This window comes from Phoca vitulina, unplaced genomic scaffold (genome assembly GCF_004348235.1).
Source record: "Phoca vitulina isolate PV1807 unplaced genomic scaffold, GSC_HSeal_1.0 scaffold2, whole genome shotgun sequence".
NCBI lineage: Eukaryota > Metazoa > Chordata > Mammalia > Carnivora > Phocidae > Phoca > Phoca vitulina.
Genome location: NW_022589705.1, coordinates 24669346 through 24690400, shown reverse-complemented (window position 1 = coordinate 24690400; position 21055 = coordinate 24669346). Strand labels below are relative to the sequence as shown.

The following is a 21055-nucleotide window of genomic DNA, read 5'->3' as shown; positions in this document are numbered from 1 at the left end:
AAAATGACAAGCACAAAAATAGCAACATGATATATCAAAGGACGAACCCCACTTACAGGCTAAGAATTAGCCTGAAGCAAATTAAGTTGTTGCTTAAAGCATAATAATTAAGGCCTTATATTTACCAAACCACTCTGCTATCACAGTATAAAAAGGCTTGTTTATCCCTCCTCCGTCCTAGGGGAATAAATTATCTCATGAGTCTTTTATTTCACCCAAGTGCTATTTAAAAGCTATGAAATGTTTAAGCAATTCATTACATTAATATAAAAATCTTTATAGGACAGAAGTACGATCAAAACCAAAGGGTAGGAAGCACTGAGTAAAGTGGAAAGGATATGCTGTCTGATGGTAATGCCAAGATCCCAGTTTTTGCCGGGCTGTCCCCTGCGCTTTAGTCAGATCTCAGATAACCATCCCTTCCACAGCAAGGTTCTCCAACCAACTGGCCAAAGAGATGTCCTGACACTCATTAGCAGGTCACCTATTTTCTTATTTGCATTGTGCACATACCTGCCCAATGTTTTTGTTGCTTATTTTTAAAATTCATTTATTACTTATCCATCAGTGCCAAAACAACTCCTGAAACTCCCCAAAGCAACACGTGAATTCTGAGAGCAGAGATCTATTAAGTCACTGCTACAAGTTCAGTGCTTACCTGATAGAGAGCAGGTAATATCTTTGTTGACAACAGCCTATAGAAATCAGGCTATTTTTCAAAACTGATGTTAATTTTAAGACTCTAATCTTTAATTGAGCAGTTTTCTCTCATTTTTTTCCAAAATAAACTGTTGCTATTATACAAGACTTTCTGAAAAATTGTGCCATTAGATCTTTATCCCTCTGAAGTTATTTACTCTCATTCTCTTGCCTTACTTTACTGAAATAATTTATAAATTATGCAATGCTTAAATAGACACTGCAGCCATGAAGATAAACAGGTTAGGTAAATATTCGTAAGAGAGATAGTTTAAAATTCATATCAGGACTTTTAGTTCAAGATGGTAGGTTGAGGATGTGTGCTTACTACCCAAAGCTTACAAAACCACACTCAAATAAGGGAGACAAAAGAGGCAATAAACCTATAATAGCAAAAGGAAAGAGAAGTTAAGGGGTTCACCAGTGGATGAAGGATACAACAAATTTCTAGAATTCAAAAAGCAGATGGAATTGTGGTGATGGATGAGACAGGCAGAGAAAGACACAGTCACAAGGCGAGCTAAGAGGAGCTGGAAGCCAAAATGCTTGTTGGAATGCTAGAAGGAATCTAGACAGCCAATCTGCCCAGGGACACCTGATGGCTCTGGGCTCCAGGCCAGCAGGTACAAGGGAGGAGAGAAGGGAAAAGTGGGGCTGAAGACAGTGGGAATAATTGAAGGTCTGTACTTGGAACTGCGCTGGTTGGCATCCCCATCTGCTTCCCCCACTCCCACACAGATCACAGGCAGCCTGGCATTAACTCTCGGTCCAAAAGCCCGATAGCTGAAAGAACAAATGACCTGGGGAAAGCCAAGGCATCTAGTGGGAGTACAGTTTACCCACAGTAGAGCACTCCTCTAGCACAAAGGCAGAGTCCGAGCATAGGCCTAGAGCAAGCAGGCCAGCCAAGGCATCTCGCTCTACACAGAGGGCTCAGTCAGCCATCCACACAGGTGATGGGTCTGGGGGGGGAAAGAGACCAGCTTTTAAAATGGCATAGAAAATCCACACCAGTTCCTCAGTCCTTATTTCTAAACTATGAATAGACAGGGGTGCCTAGGTGGCTCAGTTGGTTAAGCGTCTGCCTTCGGCTCAGGTCGTGATCCCAGGGTCCTGGGATCGAGCCCCGCACTGGGCTCCCTGCTCAGCGGAGAGCCTGCTTCTCCCTCTGCCTCTGCCTGCCTATCTGCCTGCTTGTGCTCTCTCTCTCTGACAAATAAATAAATAAAATCTTAACAAAAATTAATTAATTAATTAAGTAAGTAAGTAAAATACGAATAGACAACCAGGGACTACCAGGCACATGGGGAAAACAATCAGCACGAGAAACAACTAAGAAAAACACATAGAAAAAATAATAGAAAAAAGAACCCTGGGGAGAACAAATATAATTAAGAGACATAAGACAACATTTAAGGAAAACTACTATAATCAAAAGATTCAAGAGAGTATTGCACCCATATAAAATAGGAATAGGAAACCACAAAAAAGGAACAAAGAACTTGGAAGAACTCTTTAAATTAAAAGTTCTTAGAATTTAAAGGGTGATAGAAAAGGAAAGCAAATCAACCGATGATCTGGAAAGCCAAATGGAGAAGTACAGAATGAGAGCATATGGATAAAAATACAGAAATAATAGAGAGACTATAAGAGACATAAAGAGCCGATCCAAAAACAGAAAAAAAAGAGAGGGGAAAACTATTTAAGAAATAGTAGAATTACCCAGAGCTGAAGAAAGACCCAAGTCTTAAGACTGAAAGGGCTCAGTGAGTGCTCAATACAACTAACTGATAAAAGATCCACGTCTATACATTTCCTCATAGAATTCCAAAACAAGTATAAAAAGGAGACCCTGAACAGGAAACACAGGTCACCCAGAAATGACTGACAAATGGCTTCTTGTCAGCAATAGAGGACGTTAGGAGACAAGGGAACCATGTCTTCACATTTTCTGAAGGAAATTATTTTCAGCCCCGAATGCTACACCAAACTCAACACAAATCAGTATGAAGGTACCATATAGATAGTTTTAGACAGGACTCAAAGTTTATTTCCCACGTATCCTTTTAAAGAACTCATTTCAGGACATATTCCAGTAAAATGATGGAATAAATCAGGATAGTGGAAGTGGATCCTGTGGGAGACACAGGTTCCTGAGAACAGTGATTCCAACCCACAAGAGTGGATGGAAATCCTTGGAAGACAGCTGTGTGGTAGCCTAGAAAAGCATTTGGGTACAAAGGGGAATTCCACAGAATAAATACAACTGAGAGTAGAGAAGAAGTGAGGCCATGACAAAGATATATTTTGCCCGAAGAAGTAGAAGAAGGGGAGGAGGAAGAAGAAGAAGAAAAAGAAGAAGAAAGGCAGTGAGAAACTCCCTGGGGGAAAAAAGGCACAAAAAAGCTACATTTCAAATATGAAGCAAGCTTACATGTATCCCGATTATAAGGAATTAATGGAGTATGAGAAAAGAGGATCTAGTTGTTACCGATCACAGAATCTTGAGAGTCCAGGCTTCATAACCCCAGCCCTAGAGAGAAGAAAATGTAATCCTAGCACACAAATTGGTTCTGCACTAAATATTTATAGAATCATATTTTAGGGGTTACTATAAATAGAGATGCCCTTCATCTTAGGCCAGAACTAACTTTGATACTTTGGCTTCAAGACATAAATTTCAGGATCCTAAAAGAAAGACTGGCCAAAAATGTTTCACTCTTATTTTCTATAAATGTGGCACCAAATGATGGCCCGTTCCTACCTGTACTACTCTCCCTAAAGATGATAGTTGTTCTCATTATTCAAATAGTCCAGCACTCCAGAACTAGCTCAGTTCACTTGCATTTGAGGGCAGATGTCAGAAGAAATATCCGCTCCCTATAGCTGACCAGGTAACCATCCAGAAAAATAAGGTATATTGACTGCCCAGGGAAGAAATTGTGGCCTATGGTAATCACAAATTATAACTCTTGTTACTTCATTACAGATCCCAAAGGCTAGGCTTTGACAAAATTTTTACTCTTTAATTGGAATATTAAAAAGTAAGCAAGCATAATTTCTAAGCAAAAAGGAACTTTTTATAGAGAATGTGCAAACATCACATGTTCTCTTCCCTCCTGGCAGAAATATGATTTAGCTTCTGGAAAAGGACAAATCCTTGCAGTAATCTGCTTAATAACAAGAGGCATTTGTCCTTGTCTGTTAATTCTACCTGCTTTCCTGACAAGGAGAAAGTAACTTCAGGCTGCAGTCAATGGGTCTCAGGTTCATAAGGGAAACTTTCCTTTCTGGAAAAATTAACAGGTCATGACAGTATGATACTATTTATAGTTTCCATCTTTTAGATTCAACTTATATGGAGACTTGGTTGTCCTTGGTAACAGGACAAAATATAAAAGTTATCAACCTTGACAATGTAAAATAAGTGTTGCCGACAGAAAGTGAGAAAAACAGATGGAAAAAGAAGCACATGTTCTAATGCCCATTTTTTAAAATGGAGGAGTCAACAAAGACTGTCATAAGTGGATGAGATGAGAAATAGAGTTGTCGTTATCTAAAGTTACTAAGTTAAGCAGCAGAGGAAGTAAAATTAACTACTATATCAAACACTGGAAGAGAGAATGAGATGACTGTAGTGTTAGAAAGCTAAACATTAGTTTTTTAAGTGGAAAGTCAATAAATAATATCTAAAGTTGATCAATCAAAAAAGCAGATAAGGGGCGCCTGGGTGGCTCAGTAGGTTAAGCGTCTGCCTTCGGCTCAGGTCATGATCCCAGAGTCCTGGGATCGAGTCCCGCATCGGGCTCCCTGCTCTGCGGGAAGCCTGCTTCTCCCTCTCCCTCTGCCCCTCCTCTCTAATTGTGTTATCTCTCTATCAAATAAATAAATAAAATCTTTAAAAAAACAAAACAGATAAAAGTCTATTATTTGGAGCAGTAGCCCCAGATCTTTTTGATTATACAACCCTCTCAGGAAAATATCTTAGAGCCCAAATCCCTGACATTTGTACATTTACTTATTTATGTTCCATGTAAATTTATGACTATATTAATCTATTACATATATATTGTGACTTACATAAAATAGACATTAAAGGTGTATCGGAATAATTTTGAATGAATTTTTATGGAGAGGGAACACTTATAGTAATAAACCAGAAACAGAAAATCACCAGCTATTCTGACAAAAATAAACATTTTAAGATATAAAAAAGTATACGAGAACAAAGCACCTCCTAGGATGTGTACAGTTTCTAGACACAGAGATGTAGCCACCAGGAAATCCCAAAAGATAGGAGGTTCAAAGAGGCTACCTTTCAGGAGTAAAGCTGGGGATACAGACAAGTAGAAGGGGAGACATCATTTGTATCACAAGCTCAGCTATATTATTTTACTCGTTGCATATATGTTTTCTTTTGTATAAAGAATTAATCTAGGGGCACATGGGTGGCTCAGTCAGTTAAGCACTGGACTCTTGATTTCAGCTCAGGTCATGATCTTGGGGTCATGAGATCAACCCTGTGTGGCCTGTGGTCTCTGGCTCCGTGTTCCGTGGGGAGTCTGCTTTTCTCCCTCTCCCTCTGACCTCCCCCCTCATGAGCGCTTGCTCTTTCTAAAATAAATAAATAAGGGGCACCTGGGTGGCTCAGTCATTAAGCGTGTGCTTTGGGCTCAGGTAATGATCACGGGGTCCTGGGATCAAGCCCCACATCAGGCTCCCTCCTCAGCAGGGAGTCTGCTTCTTCCTCTTCCTCTACCCCCCCTCCTCCCCACCTCCACTCATGCTTTCTTTCTCTTGCTCTCTCTCTCAAATAAAATCTAAAATAAATAATAAAAACTTCATTAAAATATAATAAAATAAATAAATCTTTTTTTAAATTAATCTAATCAGCCCCATAAAACTGTCTCTACCAGTGTTTATGCTGATTCATTCATTCAACAAACATTTACTGAACATCTGCTCTGGGTAAGGCACAGGAGATAGAAAAGGGCAACTGACATCTTGGCTCTCAAGGAAATCACAGTCTGGGGCACAGAAGTGGCACATAATAGTGTGTGGGGTGTTAGGGAGGGACTGCTAAAAGGTCACTTCCTCTTAGAGTTGAAACCTGAAGGACAAGTAGAAAACTGAGAATAAACCAGGTAGAGAGGAATGCAGGGAAATGGGGGAAGGGCATTCTAGGGCAAAGGAGAAAAGGTGGGGGAGGGTAGACAGGCTGACACATGAGCATGGTGTGTTGGTAAGCTGGAAGTTTTTCAGGATTGCTAGGGCAAACGGTGCATGAGGTGGTGGTGGCAGGAATGAAATAGCAGGACAGGAAGGGACCAGAAATGAAGGGCCACGCTCAGAACTCTGCATCATCTCCTGAAGACGGTAGGAAAGCCACTAAAGGATTTCACTAGCAGGGAGGGAGACTAGGTCAGATGTGCATTTGGGGGAAGATTACTCTAGAAGCAATGTGGAAGATGGAGCTAAAAGGGATAAATGAGGCAGGAAGGCCATTCTGGGGGCCATTATAGTGGGTCCAATGAGACAGGAGATAATCATGGTACCCGCAGGAGACAGATGGCCAATGGGTACATGAAAAGGTACTCATCATTATTAATCATCCAGGAAATGCTCTTGAGTAACTGGAGAGTATCACTAACTGAAACAGGGAAAGAAGCAAGTTTCAAGGGGGGTGGAATTTAGGTTAGGACATATTAAATATGCAGTGCCCCATAAGAGACTCTTAATCATAGGAAACAAACAGGTTTGCTGGAGGGGAGAGGGGCAGAGGGATGGGGTAACTGGGTGATGGACATTAAGGAGGGCATGTGATGTAATGAGCCCTGGGTATTATATAAGACTGATGAATCACAGGCCTGTACCTCTGAAACCAATAATACATTATATGTTAATTAACTGAATTTAAATAAAAAATGTTTAAAAAATATGAAGTGCCATCTAAAGGGAGATATCAAATAAGCAGCTGGAAGTGCAAATCTAAAATTCTGGGGGAGATGTTTGGCCTGGTGATACAACACTGAGACTCATTAATATTTGGGTTGTAGTAAAACCCATGTGAAGAGCTGCAATTACTCATAGAGACTGTACAAAATGAGAAGCCGGAGAAGGCTGAAGTCCTGGGGAAAGCGGGGAGCAAAGGACTGAAGAGACTAAAGGGAAGGGCAGGAGTACCAGGAAAGAATGAAAGAAGGTCAGGGCAACAAGGAGTTAGTAAATGAGCCAACGAAGAGCAGCTGAAATGACAGGTCATGGCATCCTGACTCAGTAGGGAAAGGAGGGAAGCCAGAGGGTGTTGGCAGACTGGAAGGCACGGGAGTGGCAAAGGCCTCAATTATGAAGATGGTGATAAGATGGTGGTGGTGGTGGTGGTGAGAATAAAGAACAGGAATGCAAGAGAGACAGGAGTGTGTGCTACCAGAGCTCAGAATCTCAGAGTGGTTACAGAATATTTTTGAATACATGTAAATACATGTGCACTACACTGCACAACCTGAGTATATGCTCAGGACAAAGGACAAGACAAGGGTAATAAATAGGCTCTGCCTTCACTGGGGACAAATTTAGTTCTACTGGATCAGGTGTGCCTGAAAATGCTGTCAGCTGGCACGTTAAAAACAAAACAAGGGGGTAAAGAACAATTCTAATTAATTATGTAATACAGGGAAGTAAGTTACATTTTAAGAAAGTTTTCTTAGAGTTCATAAAGTGAAATTTTTGTGCTCTTACTTTCGTTTGCATAAGGGTACAAAAGTTTTAAGAATAGTATGTTGTAAAAACAAGTATTTTTGCATGTGATGTTCAGCAGCGATTTGCATTTTCTTCTTTATTAAATATCCATGATTCTTCCCATAGTAATTGTTGGAGGGATAAATACAAATCTCTTGGGGTGCCTGGCTGGCTCAGTGAGAGGAGTATGCAACTCTTGACCTTGGCATCATGAGTTCAAGTCCCACGTTGGGTGTAGAGATTACTAAAAAAAATAAACTTAAAAAAAACACAACTCTCTTATAAAATCTATCCTATGACAACATCCATCTTTAAACCTAATAGTAATGGGAAAGACACGTATAAAATATTTTAAGAAATAATTTATTTTTTTAATTGTCAGAATTCAGTTGTATGCTTTTTGTGGTAGGCAGAATTCTAAAGATGTCTCCCAAGATTCCCACCCCCTGGTTATTGAATCAAACACTAATCTAGGTATTGCAATAAAGGAACTTTGTAGCTGGAATTAAGGTTACTAATCAAGTGACTTTAAAGTAAATATTCTGGGTTATCTGGGTGTACCCAATGTAATCATACGAGCCCTTAAAAGCAGAAGAGAAAGGCAGAAGAGCCAGAGCATGAGGCAGTGAGGAAATCAGAGAGAGCTGAAGCATGCAGAGGACTCTACCACTCTTGCAGGCTTTGAAGATGGAGAAAGGGAGCCATGAACCAAAGAATGTAGGTGGCCTCTAGAAGCTGAGAACCACCCCAGCCAACAGCCAGCAAGGAAATGGACACCTCAGTCCTACAACAGTGTGGAACTGAATTTTTTTTTTTTAAAGATTTTATTTATTTATTTGACAGAGACACAGCAAGAGAGGGAACACAAGCAGGGGGAGTGGGAGAAGGAGAAGCAGGCTTCCTGCTGAGCAGGGAGCCCCATGCGGGGCTCGATCCCAGGACCCTGGGATTATGACCTGAGCCGAAGGCAGACTCTTAATGACTGAGCCACCCAGGCGCCCTGGAACTGAATTCTTACAAAACCTGAAAGAGTCCAGAAGCCAATTCATCTCCAGAGCTCCAGAAAGTCAACCCTAGTGACACCTTGATTTTCAACCTTTGAAACCTGGAGCAAAGAACGAGCCAGGCCAAACTGTGCCCAGACTTCTAACCTGCAGAACTGTGAGATAAGGCTATAAATGGGTGTTGGTCTAAGCTGCTAAATTTGTGGTAAAATGTTCCAGGATCACTGGAAAATGAACACACTTTCTTTAATTACTGACTTGAGATGTGCTCTATCAAATCTCATTTTCTTGACCCTTTATGTAACTTTGGCCAGAATTCACACATCTTCCAGTAATACTCAGTTATTATGAAATCCAGTCTGATTTATTTTCCCCCAACCTTTTATTTTGAAAATCTTTAAATCTGTAGAGAATTTAAAAGAATAGTATAAAAAAATACCCTTTACCTATATTCACCAATTGCTAACACTGTCCTGTATTTGCTTACTCTCTCGTTCTCTCTCTAAACATACATAAATATCTCTACCTCTCCTGCTTTCTTCTTCTCTGTGTCAGTGGTCCTCAACTAGGAACAATTTTGCCTCCCAGAGAACATAGGGCAATGTCTGGAGATATTTTGATTGTCACTACTGGGGGTGTTACTAGTATCTAGTGGGTAGAGGCCAGGGATGCTGCTAACCATCCTACAAAACAGAGCCCCACACAACAAGGAATTATCCAGCCCAAAATGTCAATAGTGCTGAGGTTAAGACACCCTGCTCTTTATATATGCATATACAAATAATTTTCCTGAACTATTTATAAGTAAATTATCAACACTATGGTATTTTTTACCCTAAACATTTCAGTTTATACCGTCTAAAAATAAGGACACTCTCCTAAATAACACAATTTAACAATGATACAATAATACTATCCAATGTATAGTCCATTTTCAAATTTCCCCATTATCTCAAAAAAGTCCTTTAGCACTTTTTATTCAAAAGCTGGATCTAATCAATGGTACAGAGGTTGGCATGTTGATCAAGATTTTAAATTTAGGGACACCTGTGTGGCTTAGTCGTTGGGCGTCTGCCTTCGGCTCGGGTCATGATCCCAGGGTCCTGGGATTGAGCCCCACATCAGGCTCTCTGTTCAGCTGGAAGCCTGCTTCTCCCTCTCCCACTCCCCCCTGCTTGTGTTCCCTCTCTCGCTGTCTCTCTGTCAAATAAATAAATAAATAAATTTTTAAAAAGATTTTAAATTTAATATAAACAACAAGCTCTAATTTTCAAGCAATTGGGGGCAGGCAGTAAAACTTGTGGTGCCAGCTCTAGGATCTCTAAGTCTGTGACTCTGACACCATGCAGGTCTGAAATGGATGCAGTAATTAATTCAGAAGGTTGTTAGCATATTATAAATCTCTCTTGCAAGAATATCCTCAAACATGATTACTCAGTTCTTAGGACAGAAAGGGAACTCTGTTTATAATAATCCATAACCCTATTGAAAAGACATCAATCTGAAACAAATCAAGAAGGAACTTTTTCCAAAGAAGACATGAAAATGGCCAACAAGCTCATAAAAAGATGCTCAGCATCACTCATCATCAGGGAAATGCAAATCAAAACCACAGTGAGAGGCGCGCCTGTGTGGCTCAGTTGGTTAAGCATCTGCCTTCAGCTCGGGTCATAACCTCAAGGTCCTGGGATCGAGTCCTGCATGCAGCTCTCTGCTCAGCAGAGAATCTGCTTCTCCCTCTCTCTCAAATAAATAAAATCTTCAAAGAAACAAAACAAAACAAAAACCGACAACAACAACACAGTGAGATACCACCTCACACCTATTAGTATGGCCACTATCAAAATAAATAAATAAATAAACAAAACAGAAAAGAACAAGTGCTGGCAAGGAGAAAGAGCCCTTATGCACTGCTGGTGGGAATGTAAATGGTACAGCCACAATAAAAAACAGTATGGAGTTTCCTCAAAAAATTAAAAATAGAGGGCGCCTGGGTGGCTCAGTCGTTAAGCGTCTGCCTTCGGCTCAGGTCATGATCCCAGGGTCCTGGGATCGAGTCCCGCATCGGGCTTTCTGCTAGGCAGGAAGCCTGCTTCTCTCTCTCTCCCACTCCCCCTGCTTGTGTTCCTGCTCTCGCTGTCTCTCTCTCTGTCAAATAAATAAATAAAAAATCTTTAAAAAAAAAAAAATTAAAAATAGAATTACCCAATGATTTAGCAATCTCGCTTTTGGGTATATGTCCAAAATAATTGCAAGCAGGATCTCAAAGAGATATTAGCATTCTCATGTTCACTGCAGCATTAGTCACAATAGCCAAGAGGTGGAAGCAACCTAAATGTCCAGTGACTGATGAATGGATAAGGAGAGCATAGTATACACATACAGTAGAATATTATTCAGCCTTTAGAAAGAAGGAAATCTTGTCATATGGTACAAGATGGATGAATCTTGAGGGCATCACGCTAAGTGAAATAAGTCAGTCACAAAAAAACAAATACTGCATGATTCTACTTATATGAGATATCTAAAGAAGTCAAACTCATAGAAACAGAAAGTAGAATGTGGTTACCAAGTTGGCAAGAAGGGGGAAATGGGGAGCTGCTGTTTAATAAACACAGAGTTTCAGTTTTGCAAGATGAAAAAGTTCCAGACAGCCGTTGCCAACAATGTGTGTTGATATACGTTTTTTTATTTCTTTGAGAGAGAGAGACAGAGATAGCAACAGAGAGCACAAACGGGAGTTGGAGAGGGAGAAGCAGGCTCCCCGCTGAGCAGGGAACCTGATGCAGGGCTCAGTCCTAGGACCCTGGGATCATGACCTGAGCTGAAGGCAGACGCCTAACCGAATGAGCCACCCAGGCGCCCCAACAATGTGCATATATTAACACTAATGTACCATACACTTAAAAATGGTAAGATCATGAATTTTATATGTTTGGAGTCACAATAAAAAAACAAAAGAAAAAAAATAACCACAATATCAGAATCACATCTAAAAAAGATAATTATTGGGGTGCCTGTGTGGCTCAGTAGGTTGAGCCTCTGCCTTTGGCTCAGATCATGATCCCAGAGTCCTGGGATCAGGCCCCACATTGGGCTCCCTGCTCGGCAGAGAGCCTGCTTCTCCCTCTCCCTGCTCATGCTCTCTCTCACTATCTCTGTCTCTCTCTCTCTGTTAAATAAATAAATAAAATCTTCAAAAAAATAAAAATAAAAATTAAAAAATTAAAAAGATAACTATTTAATTTCATGAAATATTCAGTCAACTCCCCCCATCAAAAGAAATACTTATTTCTAAAGAAAAATTCATCTACTAATATTTTTGGGTTTTTTTCAAATATGTTCACATTACAATATCCTAGTTTTTCTAAATTCATATACTTTGTAGATTAAAATTTTTTAAAAATTATTCGCGAAATATTTGAATGTCTAGGAAATATGTTAAAAATGTGAGACATTAAGCTTTTCAACCAAATGATGTAAAAATATGGTATTTAACAGAATGGTACAGTATTGTTTCAAAGCAACTTTAAGAAATTAAAACATTGGGGTACCTGGGTGGCAGTCAGTTGAGCGCCTAACTCTTGGTTTCAGCTCAGGTCATGATCTCAGGGTCATGAGATCCAGCCCCTTGTCGGGCTCCACACTCAGCACAGAGTCCGCTTGGGACTCTCTCTCCCTTTCCTTCTGCCCACTGCTCCCCCCCTCCCCGTACCCTGCATGCACACTCACTCTATCTTAAATAAATAAATCTTTAAAAAAAATGGAAATATTAAAATGTGACTAACTGCAGAAGGAAGGAAGGAAGGAAGGAAAAGAAAGAGAGAGAAAGAAAGAAAGAAAGAACGAACAAACTACAGAGAATACAAAACAACTCTATAACCCATCAAAATGAAAACCAGGGCAGCACTGGAAAGATGACAATGAAGAAACCAACACTGCTACTGTATGCTACAACCTGAAAGTATGGTGAGGATGCAGTTTGTCTGAGAATTCATCATTTGTTTGAGTTCCTAACAGAGGTAAAAAGCAAAAAGCAACTAATGGTAATATAAATGGCTACATTATAATTTTATGCTTGAATTTGAGACATTATGGAATGCATATGCTCTCAATATACTGACCAGTCTCAGGAAGCTAATCATAGTTTTAGAGATTTAGTTTCAGGCAAAGACAAAAATTTAGCTCTGAACAGCGGGTCTAACAAACATGATGAGAACCACACCACCTATAGCCTTTCGGGAATAGGGAACCACCACCTGCTCTAATTATCTTTAGATTTAAAATAATCCTGGAGGCTGAAAATGGGCAAGAAGCCATAACACTCTTAGTACCGTATTTGTCAACATCATCACTTACTTCCAGTTAATCTAGATCAGTAACCCCATCTGGCATTAAATCCCACAAAATAGCCACACTAAGCCATAAAGAAGCAAACCATCTACAGCAGTCATGTTTGAAAAACAGTACTAACATAAGCCAAAGAGCCTGGTATCAGAAATGTTAAACAAGAGCCCACACCCTAATTAGAATATGCTATCTATCCATTCCTTCATGACAGACCTGCTGAACACATAATTGAAACTGTTAGTCATTTTTAAGAAGATGCCTCAAGAAATATAAAACTTTAGCAATCTAAAGAGCTTAAAAACCTTTAGAAGTACCCACATATCTCAAACTTCAAATTCCATTAGAATTGCAGCAGCTTCTTCAATGCAACAGGGCATGCAGACAGAATGACTAGAATGGAAAATGTGTACAATCTAAATACAGAGAATTGCTCTAAATTGTCTTCACTTTCATTCTTCCAGAACTTAATGATAGTGAGAAGGAAGAAGGTATTCTAAACTAAAACCAAGGAATTATAGGGCTGTGTTATCAGTCAGTTACTCAGACTTGAATAAACCCTAAACAAAGTAGATCCTAATTTGTAGAAAACACACTGCTAAAAATAGGTACACGCAGGTGTCATTCTGGGTCACTACACCCAGCAGCCCACAAGTCGTATCATAATGGTGTGTGGAAGAAAAACACTGCCTGAAAATGGTCTGAACGGGTTAATACACCCACAGTTTCCGATCTCTGATGCAGGACTCTGCTCAATGTGCCACAACGGCTAGCCAGCCCAGGAAGCACTGTTTCTCAGGTAAGGTTTCAACAAAGTGGCCGGGAAGGATGGAACTCTAAGTTAGTATGCTCTGAGAATGATGCCTGGCCATGAGAAGCTGGTTGCTCGGGTACGTGTTTGCAGGTCGCAGACCCTCTGGCCGACAGAGAGGCCCCACAGACAAACAATACCCCTGCACCACTTCTCTAGAACAAGGACTCCCTGCATCAAAAAGCTGGCATTGGTCGAACCTGCAACAGGGTCAGAGAAATGGACACCAATGAGATAAACTCAGTTCCTTTTTTTTTTTTCACAGCTTTATTGAGATATGATTCACAAACCATACATTATATTCATTTAAAGTATGCAATTCGATGGTTCTTACTATATTCATAGAGTGCAACCATCACCAGTCTCAGTTTTAAAACATTCCTATTACCCCCAAATAAACCTCATATCCATTTCCCCCCAACCCTCCCAGTCCTAGGCAACAACTAATCCAATATCTGTCTTTGTAGAATTGCCTTTTCTGGAGATTTCATATAAATGGAACTATACAGTATGTGGTATTTTACGGCTGGCTTCTTTCATGTGTTTAATATTTTCAAGTTTCATCCATGTTACTGTATACATCAGTTCTTCATTCCTCTTTTTTGCTGAATAATATTCTACTATGTGGATATACCACACAATTCTTCTTCACAAGCCATAGAATCTCTTTTGTTATATAAACAAAGCTTTAAACAGTGATTAGGCCCCCACACTAGCCCATAAATGCCTATTTAATCCATATTATAGCTGAAAATATATCATTAATTGCATAATGCTATAGTTCTCTAGAAGCATTATCAATTACCACAGTGTTATCTGGATCAATAAAAACACCGGGATTGAAAGTCCTTTATAATTAAGTCAACTGCTTAACATTTTCTTCCCCTGTAAATTGTAGGAGGAAAAGAACTTGCAAGCCCTGAGGCCTCAACACTTCAGGACATAACTGTTTTTTGACTTCACCCAGTTGAAGACAAACAATAAAATTACAACTATATAAAGCTGGTTTCTGCAACCTCCATCTCTTCTTGCTGGGCCCTTCATCCCTCCCCTCCATCTTTGAAATCCAATTCCTTCTGTACTCTTCACTCCATCCCCTATCCCCAAAACAAAGCAGGATCTTTTACACCTGTTAACTAATGCATCTTCATTCTAAATAAAATAATACATTTACATGAAAATGTTACTTAAACCAGACATTTATTTTCTAAGACATTCTCCCAAAACACAAAATGAGAATTAGTTTCCCTAGATGAACACTTTCCAGCATGAACAAGCTGGTGAGGGGGTAGTTTTTTGTTTTGTTTTGTTTTTGCCGAGAGACCCTCTTGAATCACAGTAAGCCCACACCATAGCATATTTAGTCAGTCCTCTCAGGGTAATGCATATCCAGAAAGAGGGCAGAGAAAAATAAGGAGCTGTTACCAAATTTGTTAGGTATGATAACTGTATTGTGATTATGTCTAAAAATATCCTTATCTGTTAGAAATGCATAATAAGGTATTTGGATGGAATGATGTGATATCTGAGATTTGTTTCAAAATACTTTAGTTTGTTGGAAGAACAAGTATTATGAAAATGTCCACTACCCAAAGCAAATTACAGATTTAACACAATCCCTAACAAAATGCCAACAACATTTTTCACAGAACTAGAACAAATAATCTTAAAATTTGTATGGAGCCACAAAAAACCCTGAATAGCCAAAGCAATCCTGAAAAAGAACAAAACTGGAGGTATCACAATCTCAGATTTTAAGATACACTACAAAGCTGTAGTTATCAAAACAGTATGGTACTGGCACAAAAATAGACACATAAATCAACGAAACAGAACAGAGAGCTCAGAGAGCATGATTATATGGTCAATTAATCTTCGACAAAGGAGGCAATGGGAAAAAGACAGTCTCTTCAACAAATGGTTCTGGGAAAAGTGGACACCAACATGAAAAAGAATGAAACTGGACCACTTTCTTACACCATACACAAACATAAATTTAAAATAGATTAAGGACCTAAATGTGAGACCTAAAACCATAAAAATCCTAGAAGAGAGCACAGGCAGTAACTTCTCTGACATCGGCTGTAGCAACATTTTTCTAGATATGTCTCCCGAGGCAAGGGAAACAAAAGCAAAAATAAACTATTGGGACTATATCAAAATAAAAACTTCTGCACAGCACAGGAAACAATCCACAAAGCTAAAAGGCAACCTACTGAATGTGAGAGAGTATTTGCAAATGACATATTTGATAAAGGTTTAGTATCTAAAATACATAAAGAACTTATAAAACTCAACACCCAAAAAACAAATAATCCAATTTTAAAATGGACAAAAGACATGAATAGACATTTCTCCAAAGAAGACAAACAGATGGCCAACAGACATATTGAAAGATGCTCAACATCACTCATCATCAGGGAAATGCAACTCAAAACCACAATGTGATATCGCCTCACGTCTGTCAGAATGGCTAAAATCAAAAACTCAAGAAACAACAAGTGTTGGGAAGGATGTAGAGAAAAAGGAACCCTCTTGCACTGTTGGTAGGAATGCAAACTGGTGCAGCCACTGTGGAAACCAGTATGGAGATTCTTCAAAAAATTAAAAATAGCTTTTGGTCTTTTAGTGATGCTGCAGGGGTGGCCGCTGTTCTCTGAGCTTTGCAATGTCGCCCAAGGATGACAAGAAGAAGAAAGATGCCAGAAAGTCAACCAAGAAAGACAAAGACCCAGTGAACAAACCTGGGGGTAAGACTAAAAAGAAATGATCCAAAGGCAAAGTTCGGCACAAGCTCAATAACCTGGTCTTGTTTGACAAAGCGACATCTGACAAACTCTGTAAGGAAGTTCTCAGCTATTAGCTTATAACCCCAGCTGTTGTCTCTGAGAAACTGAAGATTCGAGGTTCCTAGCCAGGGCGGACTTATTAAACTGGTTTCAAAGCACAGAGCTCAAGTAATTTACACAAGAAATACCAAGGGTGGAGATGACCCAGCTGCTGGTGAAGATGCATGAAGAGAGCCCACCAACTGTACATTTTGAAAAATAAAACTTTATTAAATTAAAAATTAAAAATAGAATTACCCTATCATCTAGTAATTTCACTCCTGGGTAATTTATCCAAAGAATATGAAAACACTAATTCAAAAAGATATGCACACACTTATGTTTACTGCAACACTATTTACAATAGCTGTATTATGGAAGCAGCCCAAGTGTCCATCGATAGATGAGTGGATAAAGAAGAAGTGGTGTGTGTGTGTGTGTGTGTGTGTGTGTGTGTATTATTCACCATAAAAAGGAATGACATCTTGCCATTTGCAACAACATGGATGGAGCTAGAGAGTATAATGCTAAGTGAAATTAAGTTGGTCAGAGAAAAACAAATTCCATATATGGAATTTAAGAAACAAATGAACAAAGGAAAAAAGAGACCATCCAAAAACCAGACTCTTAACTATAGAGAACAAATTGATGGTTACCAGAGGGGAGGCAGGTAGGGGGATGGGTGAAATAGGTGATGGGGATTAAGAGTACATTTATCATGATGAGCACTGAGTAATGTATGGAATTGTATCACTATATTGTACACCTGAAACCAATATAACACTGTATGTTAACTATACTAGAGTTAAAAATTAAAAAAAAAATCCAAAAAAACCCCACTTTAGTTGGAAGGAGGACAATGGGAGGAGAAATGAAACAAAATACTGATAATTGTTGAGGGCAGGTGATAGGTATGTGAGAGTTCATTATTCTTTCCTGCCTTATGTATGTATAAAAATTTCTATAGTTAAACAGTTTTAAAAGAGTAAGAAACTGTTCTCTTCCTCACAGGTAGTCTTTTGCTTCTTCCCTTTTCCTTCATCGCACTTACTGTTGTCATTATACATTTTTGAGATTATTTAATGATTGTCTCTAACTAGACTTTAAGGTCCATGAGGATTACAAAGATGTTTGCTTAGCTCTAGTAGAATTGCTACCACCTCACAAAGTTTCTGGCATGTGACAGGCCTCCAACAAATATTAAGTAAATGACTTAGTCAATATGGTAAGTCCCCATTGTGCACCTGGGTCAATATCAATAAATGCTCAATAAATAAAATCAGGGGGGGAAGCCAGGAACCTTTGGATGAAGGAATTCAACATATTTACCTATATGTACCTACCATTTAAATTGACATGCTTTTCTATTTAAAGTGTAGTAAAAATGTCACAAAACAGATTTAACTTCATCTAGCTTGTCCTCACTTTACACATGTGATGTACTCAGTTAATAACTATAATCTCCATTTTATGATATGGAAACTATGGAACTAAAAAGTTAGGAAACTTTTTCAAGGTCATGATGAAACAGAAGCACAAGTGAACAAAGCTCAGCTCTGTTCTCAGGCCTCATGCTGTTCCTAAAAGAACATGATTTTAGTCTCAGGAAAAATAAAACAATAAAAGAGGAAAGGGAGTACTGTATATATTAATTCAATCTTCAGTGGCTAAGAAACTTGAGTAGCTGTATGACAGTCTCAGTTGGAAATATTTTGACTTTGCCCAAAACAATTTCAAGGTTGAAGCACCTAGTAGCAGAGGAATTCTAAAAAGCAGAAGGTGAGGCATTTAGACAATAGGGAACAGAAAAAGGTGACACTTAAGCAATGTTTTGTTTTTTTTTAAACTGGGTAAATTGAAATAGTATAGCGAGGGACAACTAACAAGAAAATTCACAAAGAGAATAAGTACTAATACTAAGACATTAAGACACAAGTCCCCTGGGTTCCCAAATTTTATTTATCTCAAATGTAATACTAGAATTAATAATGTTTCTATTTAATCATTATTTTATATAGAAGTAGCCTACTAAAATATCATTATGCTCCCAAATCCTTTTGAAATGGTTAAAATCCAAGTTCACCTTAATTTAGTAATAGATAATGATGTGCCCATTCAGAAAGGCAGAACTGCCAAATGTTTGCCATTAATGGAAATGTAACTATTTGTAAAACTAATCTTAATTCAGCCAATCTGAATGCTCTTGAGCTATGGTGCCAAAACATGTCACAGCCACATTTTTGGAGAACATTTAGAGACAAACTAATCAAAGCCTAAAATAAAGTCTGCCACAAAATCTAAAAAATTAAAATACCTAGTTTTAGCAAAAAACATTTTAAATATCCCAATAAACTTATTTTGGGGAGAGAGTCTGGAAAGATTTTTTTTTGTTCACATAGAGGGTTACAAAGAGGTATCTGGCCTGGGTTGAATTCTACACTAGGTTACTCTACTGTTACTCAAGCATAATTACTACTCTTGGAGCTGTTACAAGGACTCAGGGCGTTCAGGTTTACTCCTGTACTCTTTATATCATGGGTTGTCAAATCATGCTTCCAATTTGCAGTACATCATCCACTGCAGGGTAACGATTTACATAGGCAATTTCCAAACAAGAATGAAAGATTTACTTGCCCCATGATGGCTTCTTTTCAACTTTTAAAATAATTTATAAAAGCGCCAGCTGAGCATGAATTCGCATGCCCAAATAGTCTTATCAATACCTTCAGCCTTTTAATGTAAGCAGTAAAAGGAATATTGTCCTCTGAAGGCAGACAACACTGCTGACCCACGCGAGGCATTGATTTGTAGTTGTTTTTCCACTGGGGTGATGGATTTGCGCTCAGCTACTCACGGTGTCTACTAGGTCCCCCTGGTGACCGACAGTACATGAAGGCAGTAGTAGGGTTCGAAGACACAGACCGGCAGCGGCACAGAGGGTGGAACGGGGAAATCATGAAAGATTAACACGCGAACAGTACACATGACATGACTGAGAATTACGTTTGCACTGCTGGGGTATTTGAGATCGGCACCAGACACTGTCCCCTTTCCTTTTAGAAAGCAAACACCCATCCGCCTCTTTCGGGCTTCTGAGTCCTACCTCCTATTTAAATCACGAGTGTGATGGAAAGACCGAACCAAGGGGCTCAGCACTAGACACACGTCGCTTCTCGGGGATTTGGGGAAACACTGATGTGACAAATTGCCATAATTTTCTAAAATATGGTGGAATGACACACCACCTCTCCTACCACCGACCGAAGACACAGAGTCGTGAAAAACCGACCTGCGGGGCCCACAGGGGAGGGGGAGGAGAGCGCTAGACCAGGGAGCAGCCGGCGCACGTCCCGAGCCCAGGCTGCCGAGTCTCAACTATTAGGGGCGTAGGGTCGCACCCGGGTCACGTCTCGGGGCTCTCGGGATGCTAGGGGAGCCAGGGCGAGCCCGGGCGAGGAGACCCGGGCCCCGGAGCCCGGCGACCAGGGCGCGAGAGGCGCCGGGGCAGCCGTGGGGGGCGCGGGCAGCGCCGCCGTAGGGTCTGCGGCGCCGGGGCTGCCGGGGAGGGCGCGCCGCCAGGTGCCGGACGGCAGGGGGCAGCGGGTTTCGAGCGGGCGCCGACCCAGGGAGGGAGGAGGGAGGCGGGCGAGTCCCGCGCGGCGAGGGAGGGCGCCCGGCGGGCTCGCCGCCGGCCTACCTGGAGGTAATAGGGTTTTCTTAGCCAGGCCCCCGGACAGAGACTCCTCGCCATGGTAATCACACATCGCCCCGCCGCGCCGCAGTCAGAGGCGTACCCGAGCGCGGGCGACCCGGCTCCCCGCCTTCCCCCTCTTCCCCGCCCCCAGCCCGCCCGGGCCCGCCCACTCCTCCGCCCCCGCCGCGGCGTGCGCCGCGCTCCCCCCGGCCCCGTTGCGGTGACGGCGGCCGGCTGCCCGAGGCTCGGCCTCCTGCTCCGCTCGTCCGGCCGCCGCGGCCGTGAGAGCCGCTGCTGCCGACTCCGCCATAAAGGGGAGTCGCGCTTTGCCTCGGCCGACACAAATCCAACTGCGCCTCGCGCTTAAAGGGGAGGCGTGCGGAGGAGGCAGAGGGCGCGGTGGAAGGCCGGGTGTCGCACGCTCCACGCGGGGAGGGGCGGGTCGAGCAGGGTGTGTACCGCGCGGGCCGGAGCGCCGACCCTTCGGACCTCGCGGACCTAGCCGTCGGCTCCCGGCTCCCAGCGCTGCTTCCGCCGCGCCTCCCGCCAACCCCGCTACTCCTCCAGCTAGGACTGACGTTCCCTTTGGACTGTGCTCCTTCAGTCGGGACGTGTCTGGGCGGGCTGCATGGAAATTTAAGGGAAGCTTGGGGTTCCTTGCATGGAGACGGGCTCGTTCTCCCTCGCGCGCGGCGGGGGGTGCGGCCGGGGCAGGGGGCGTCTGCCGCAGCCCGAAAGACCTAGGGGCGCAGCCCCTGAGGACCGGGCTCTGCGCTTTGTGGCGGAGCGAACGCGGACAGGGCTCCTCTCCGCTGAACTGAGAGTGCCCCCCAAAGCCATTTCTTCTCTTAACGGCCTTAAACTTTTTTTAAATGTACTTTTAAAAAAATTCAGACTTTAAGTTTGTATTGTTCTCAAACATCTTCAGAGTTTT

The 21055-nt window shown here is 41.2% G+C and overlaps 1 protein-coding gene and 1 pseudogene across 2 annotated transcripts in view; one reads left to right on the top strand and one right to left on the bottom strand.

Moving 5' to 3' along the window:
• Window positions 1–20251, bottom strand: part of DIPK1A (divergent protein kinase domain 1A) — a 124903-nt gene extending 104652 nt beyond the window's left edge. The window contains exon 1 of one of the 2 annotated variants that reach the window (XM_032423563.1): window positions 20125–20251. In XM_032423563.1, the coding sequence (XP_032279454.1) occupies window positions 20125–20178 (54 nt within the window). In that variant the 5' untranslated portion in view covers window positions 20179–20251. The remainder of the gene's footprint in view (window positions 1–20124) is intronic. The other variant, XM_032423568.1, reaches the window with a different exon arrangement.
• Window positions 16153–16768, top strand: LOC116644229 (annotated as a pseudogene).
• Window positions 20252–21055: the final 804 nt, after the last annotated feature.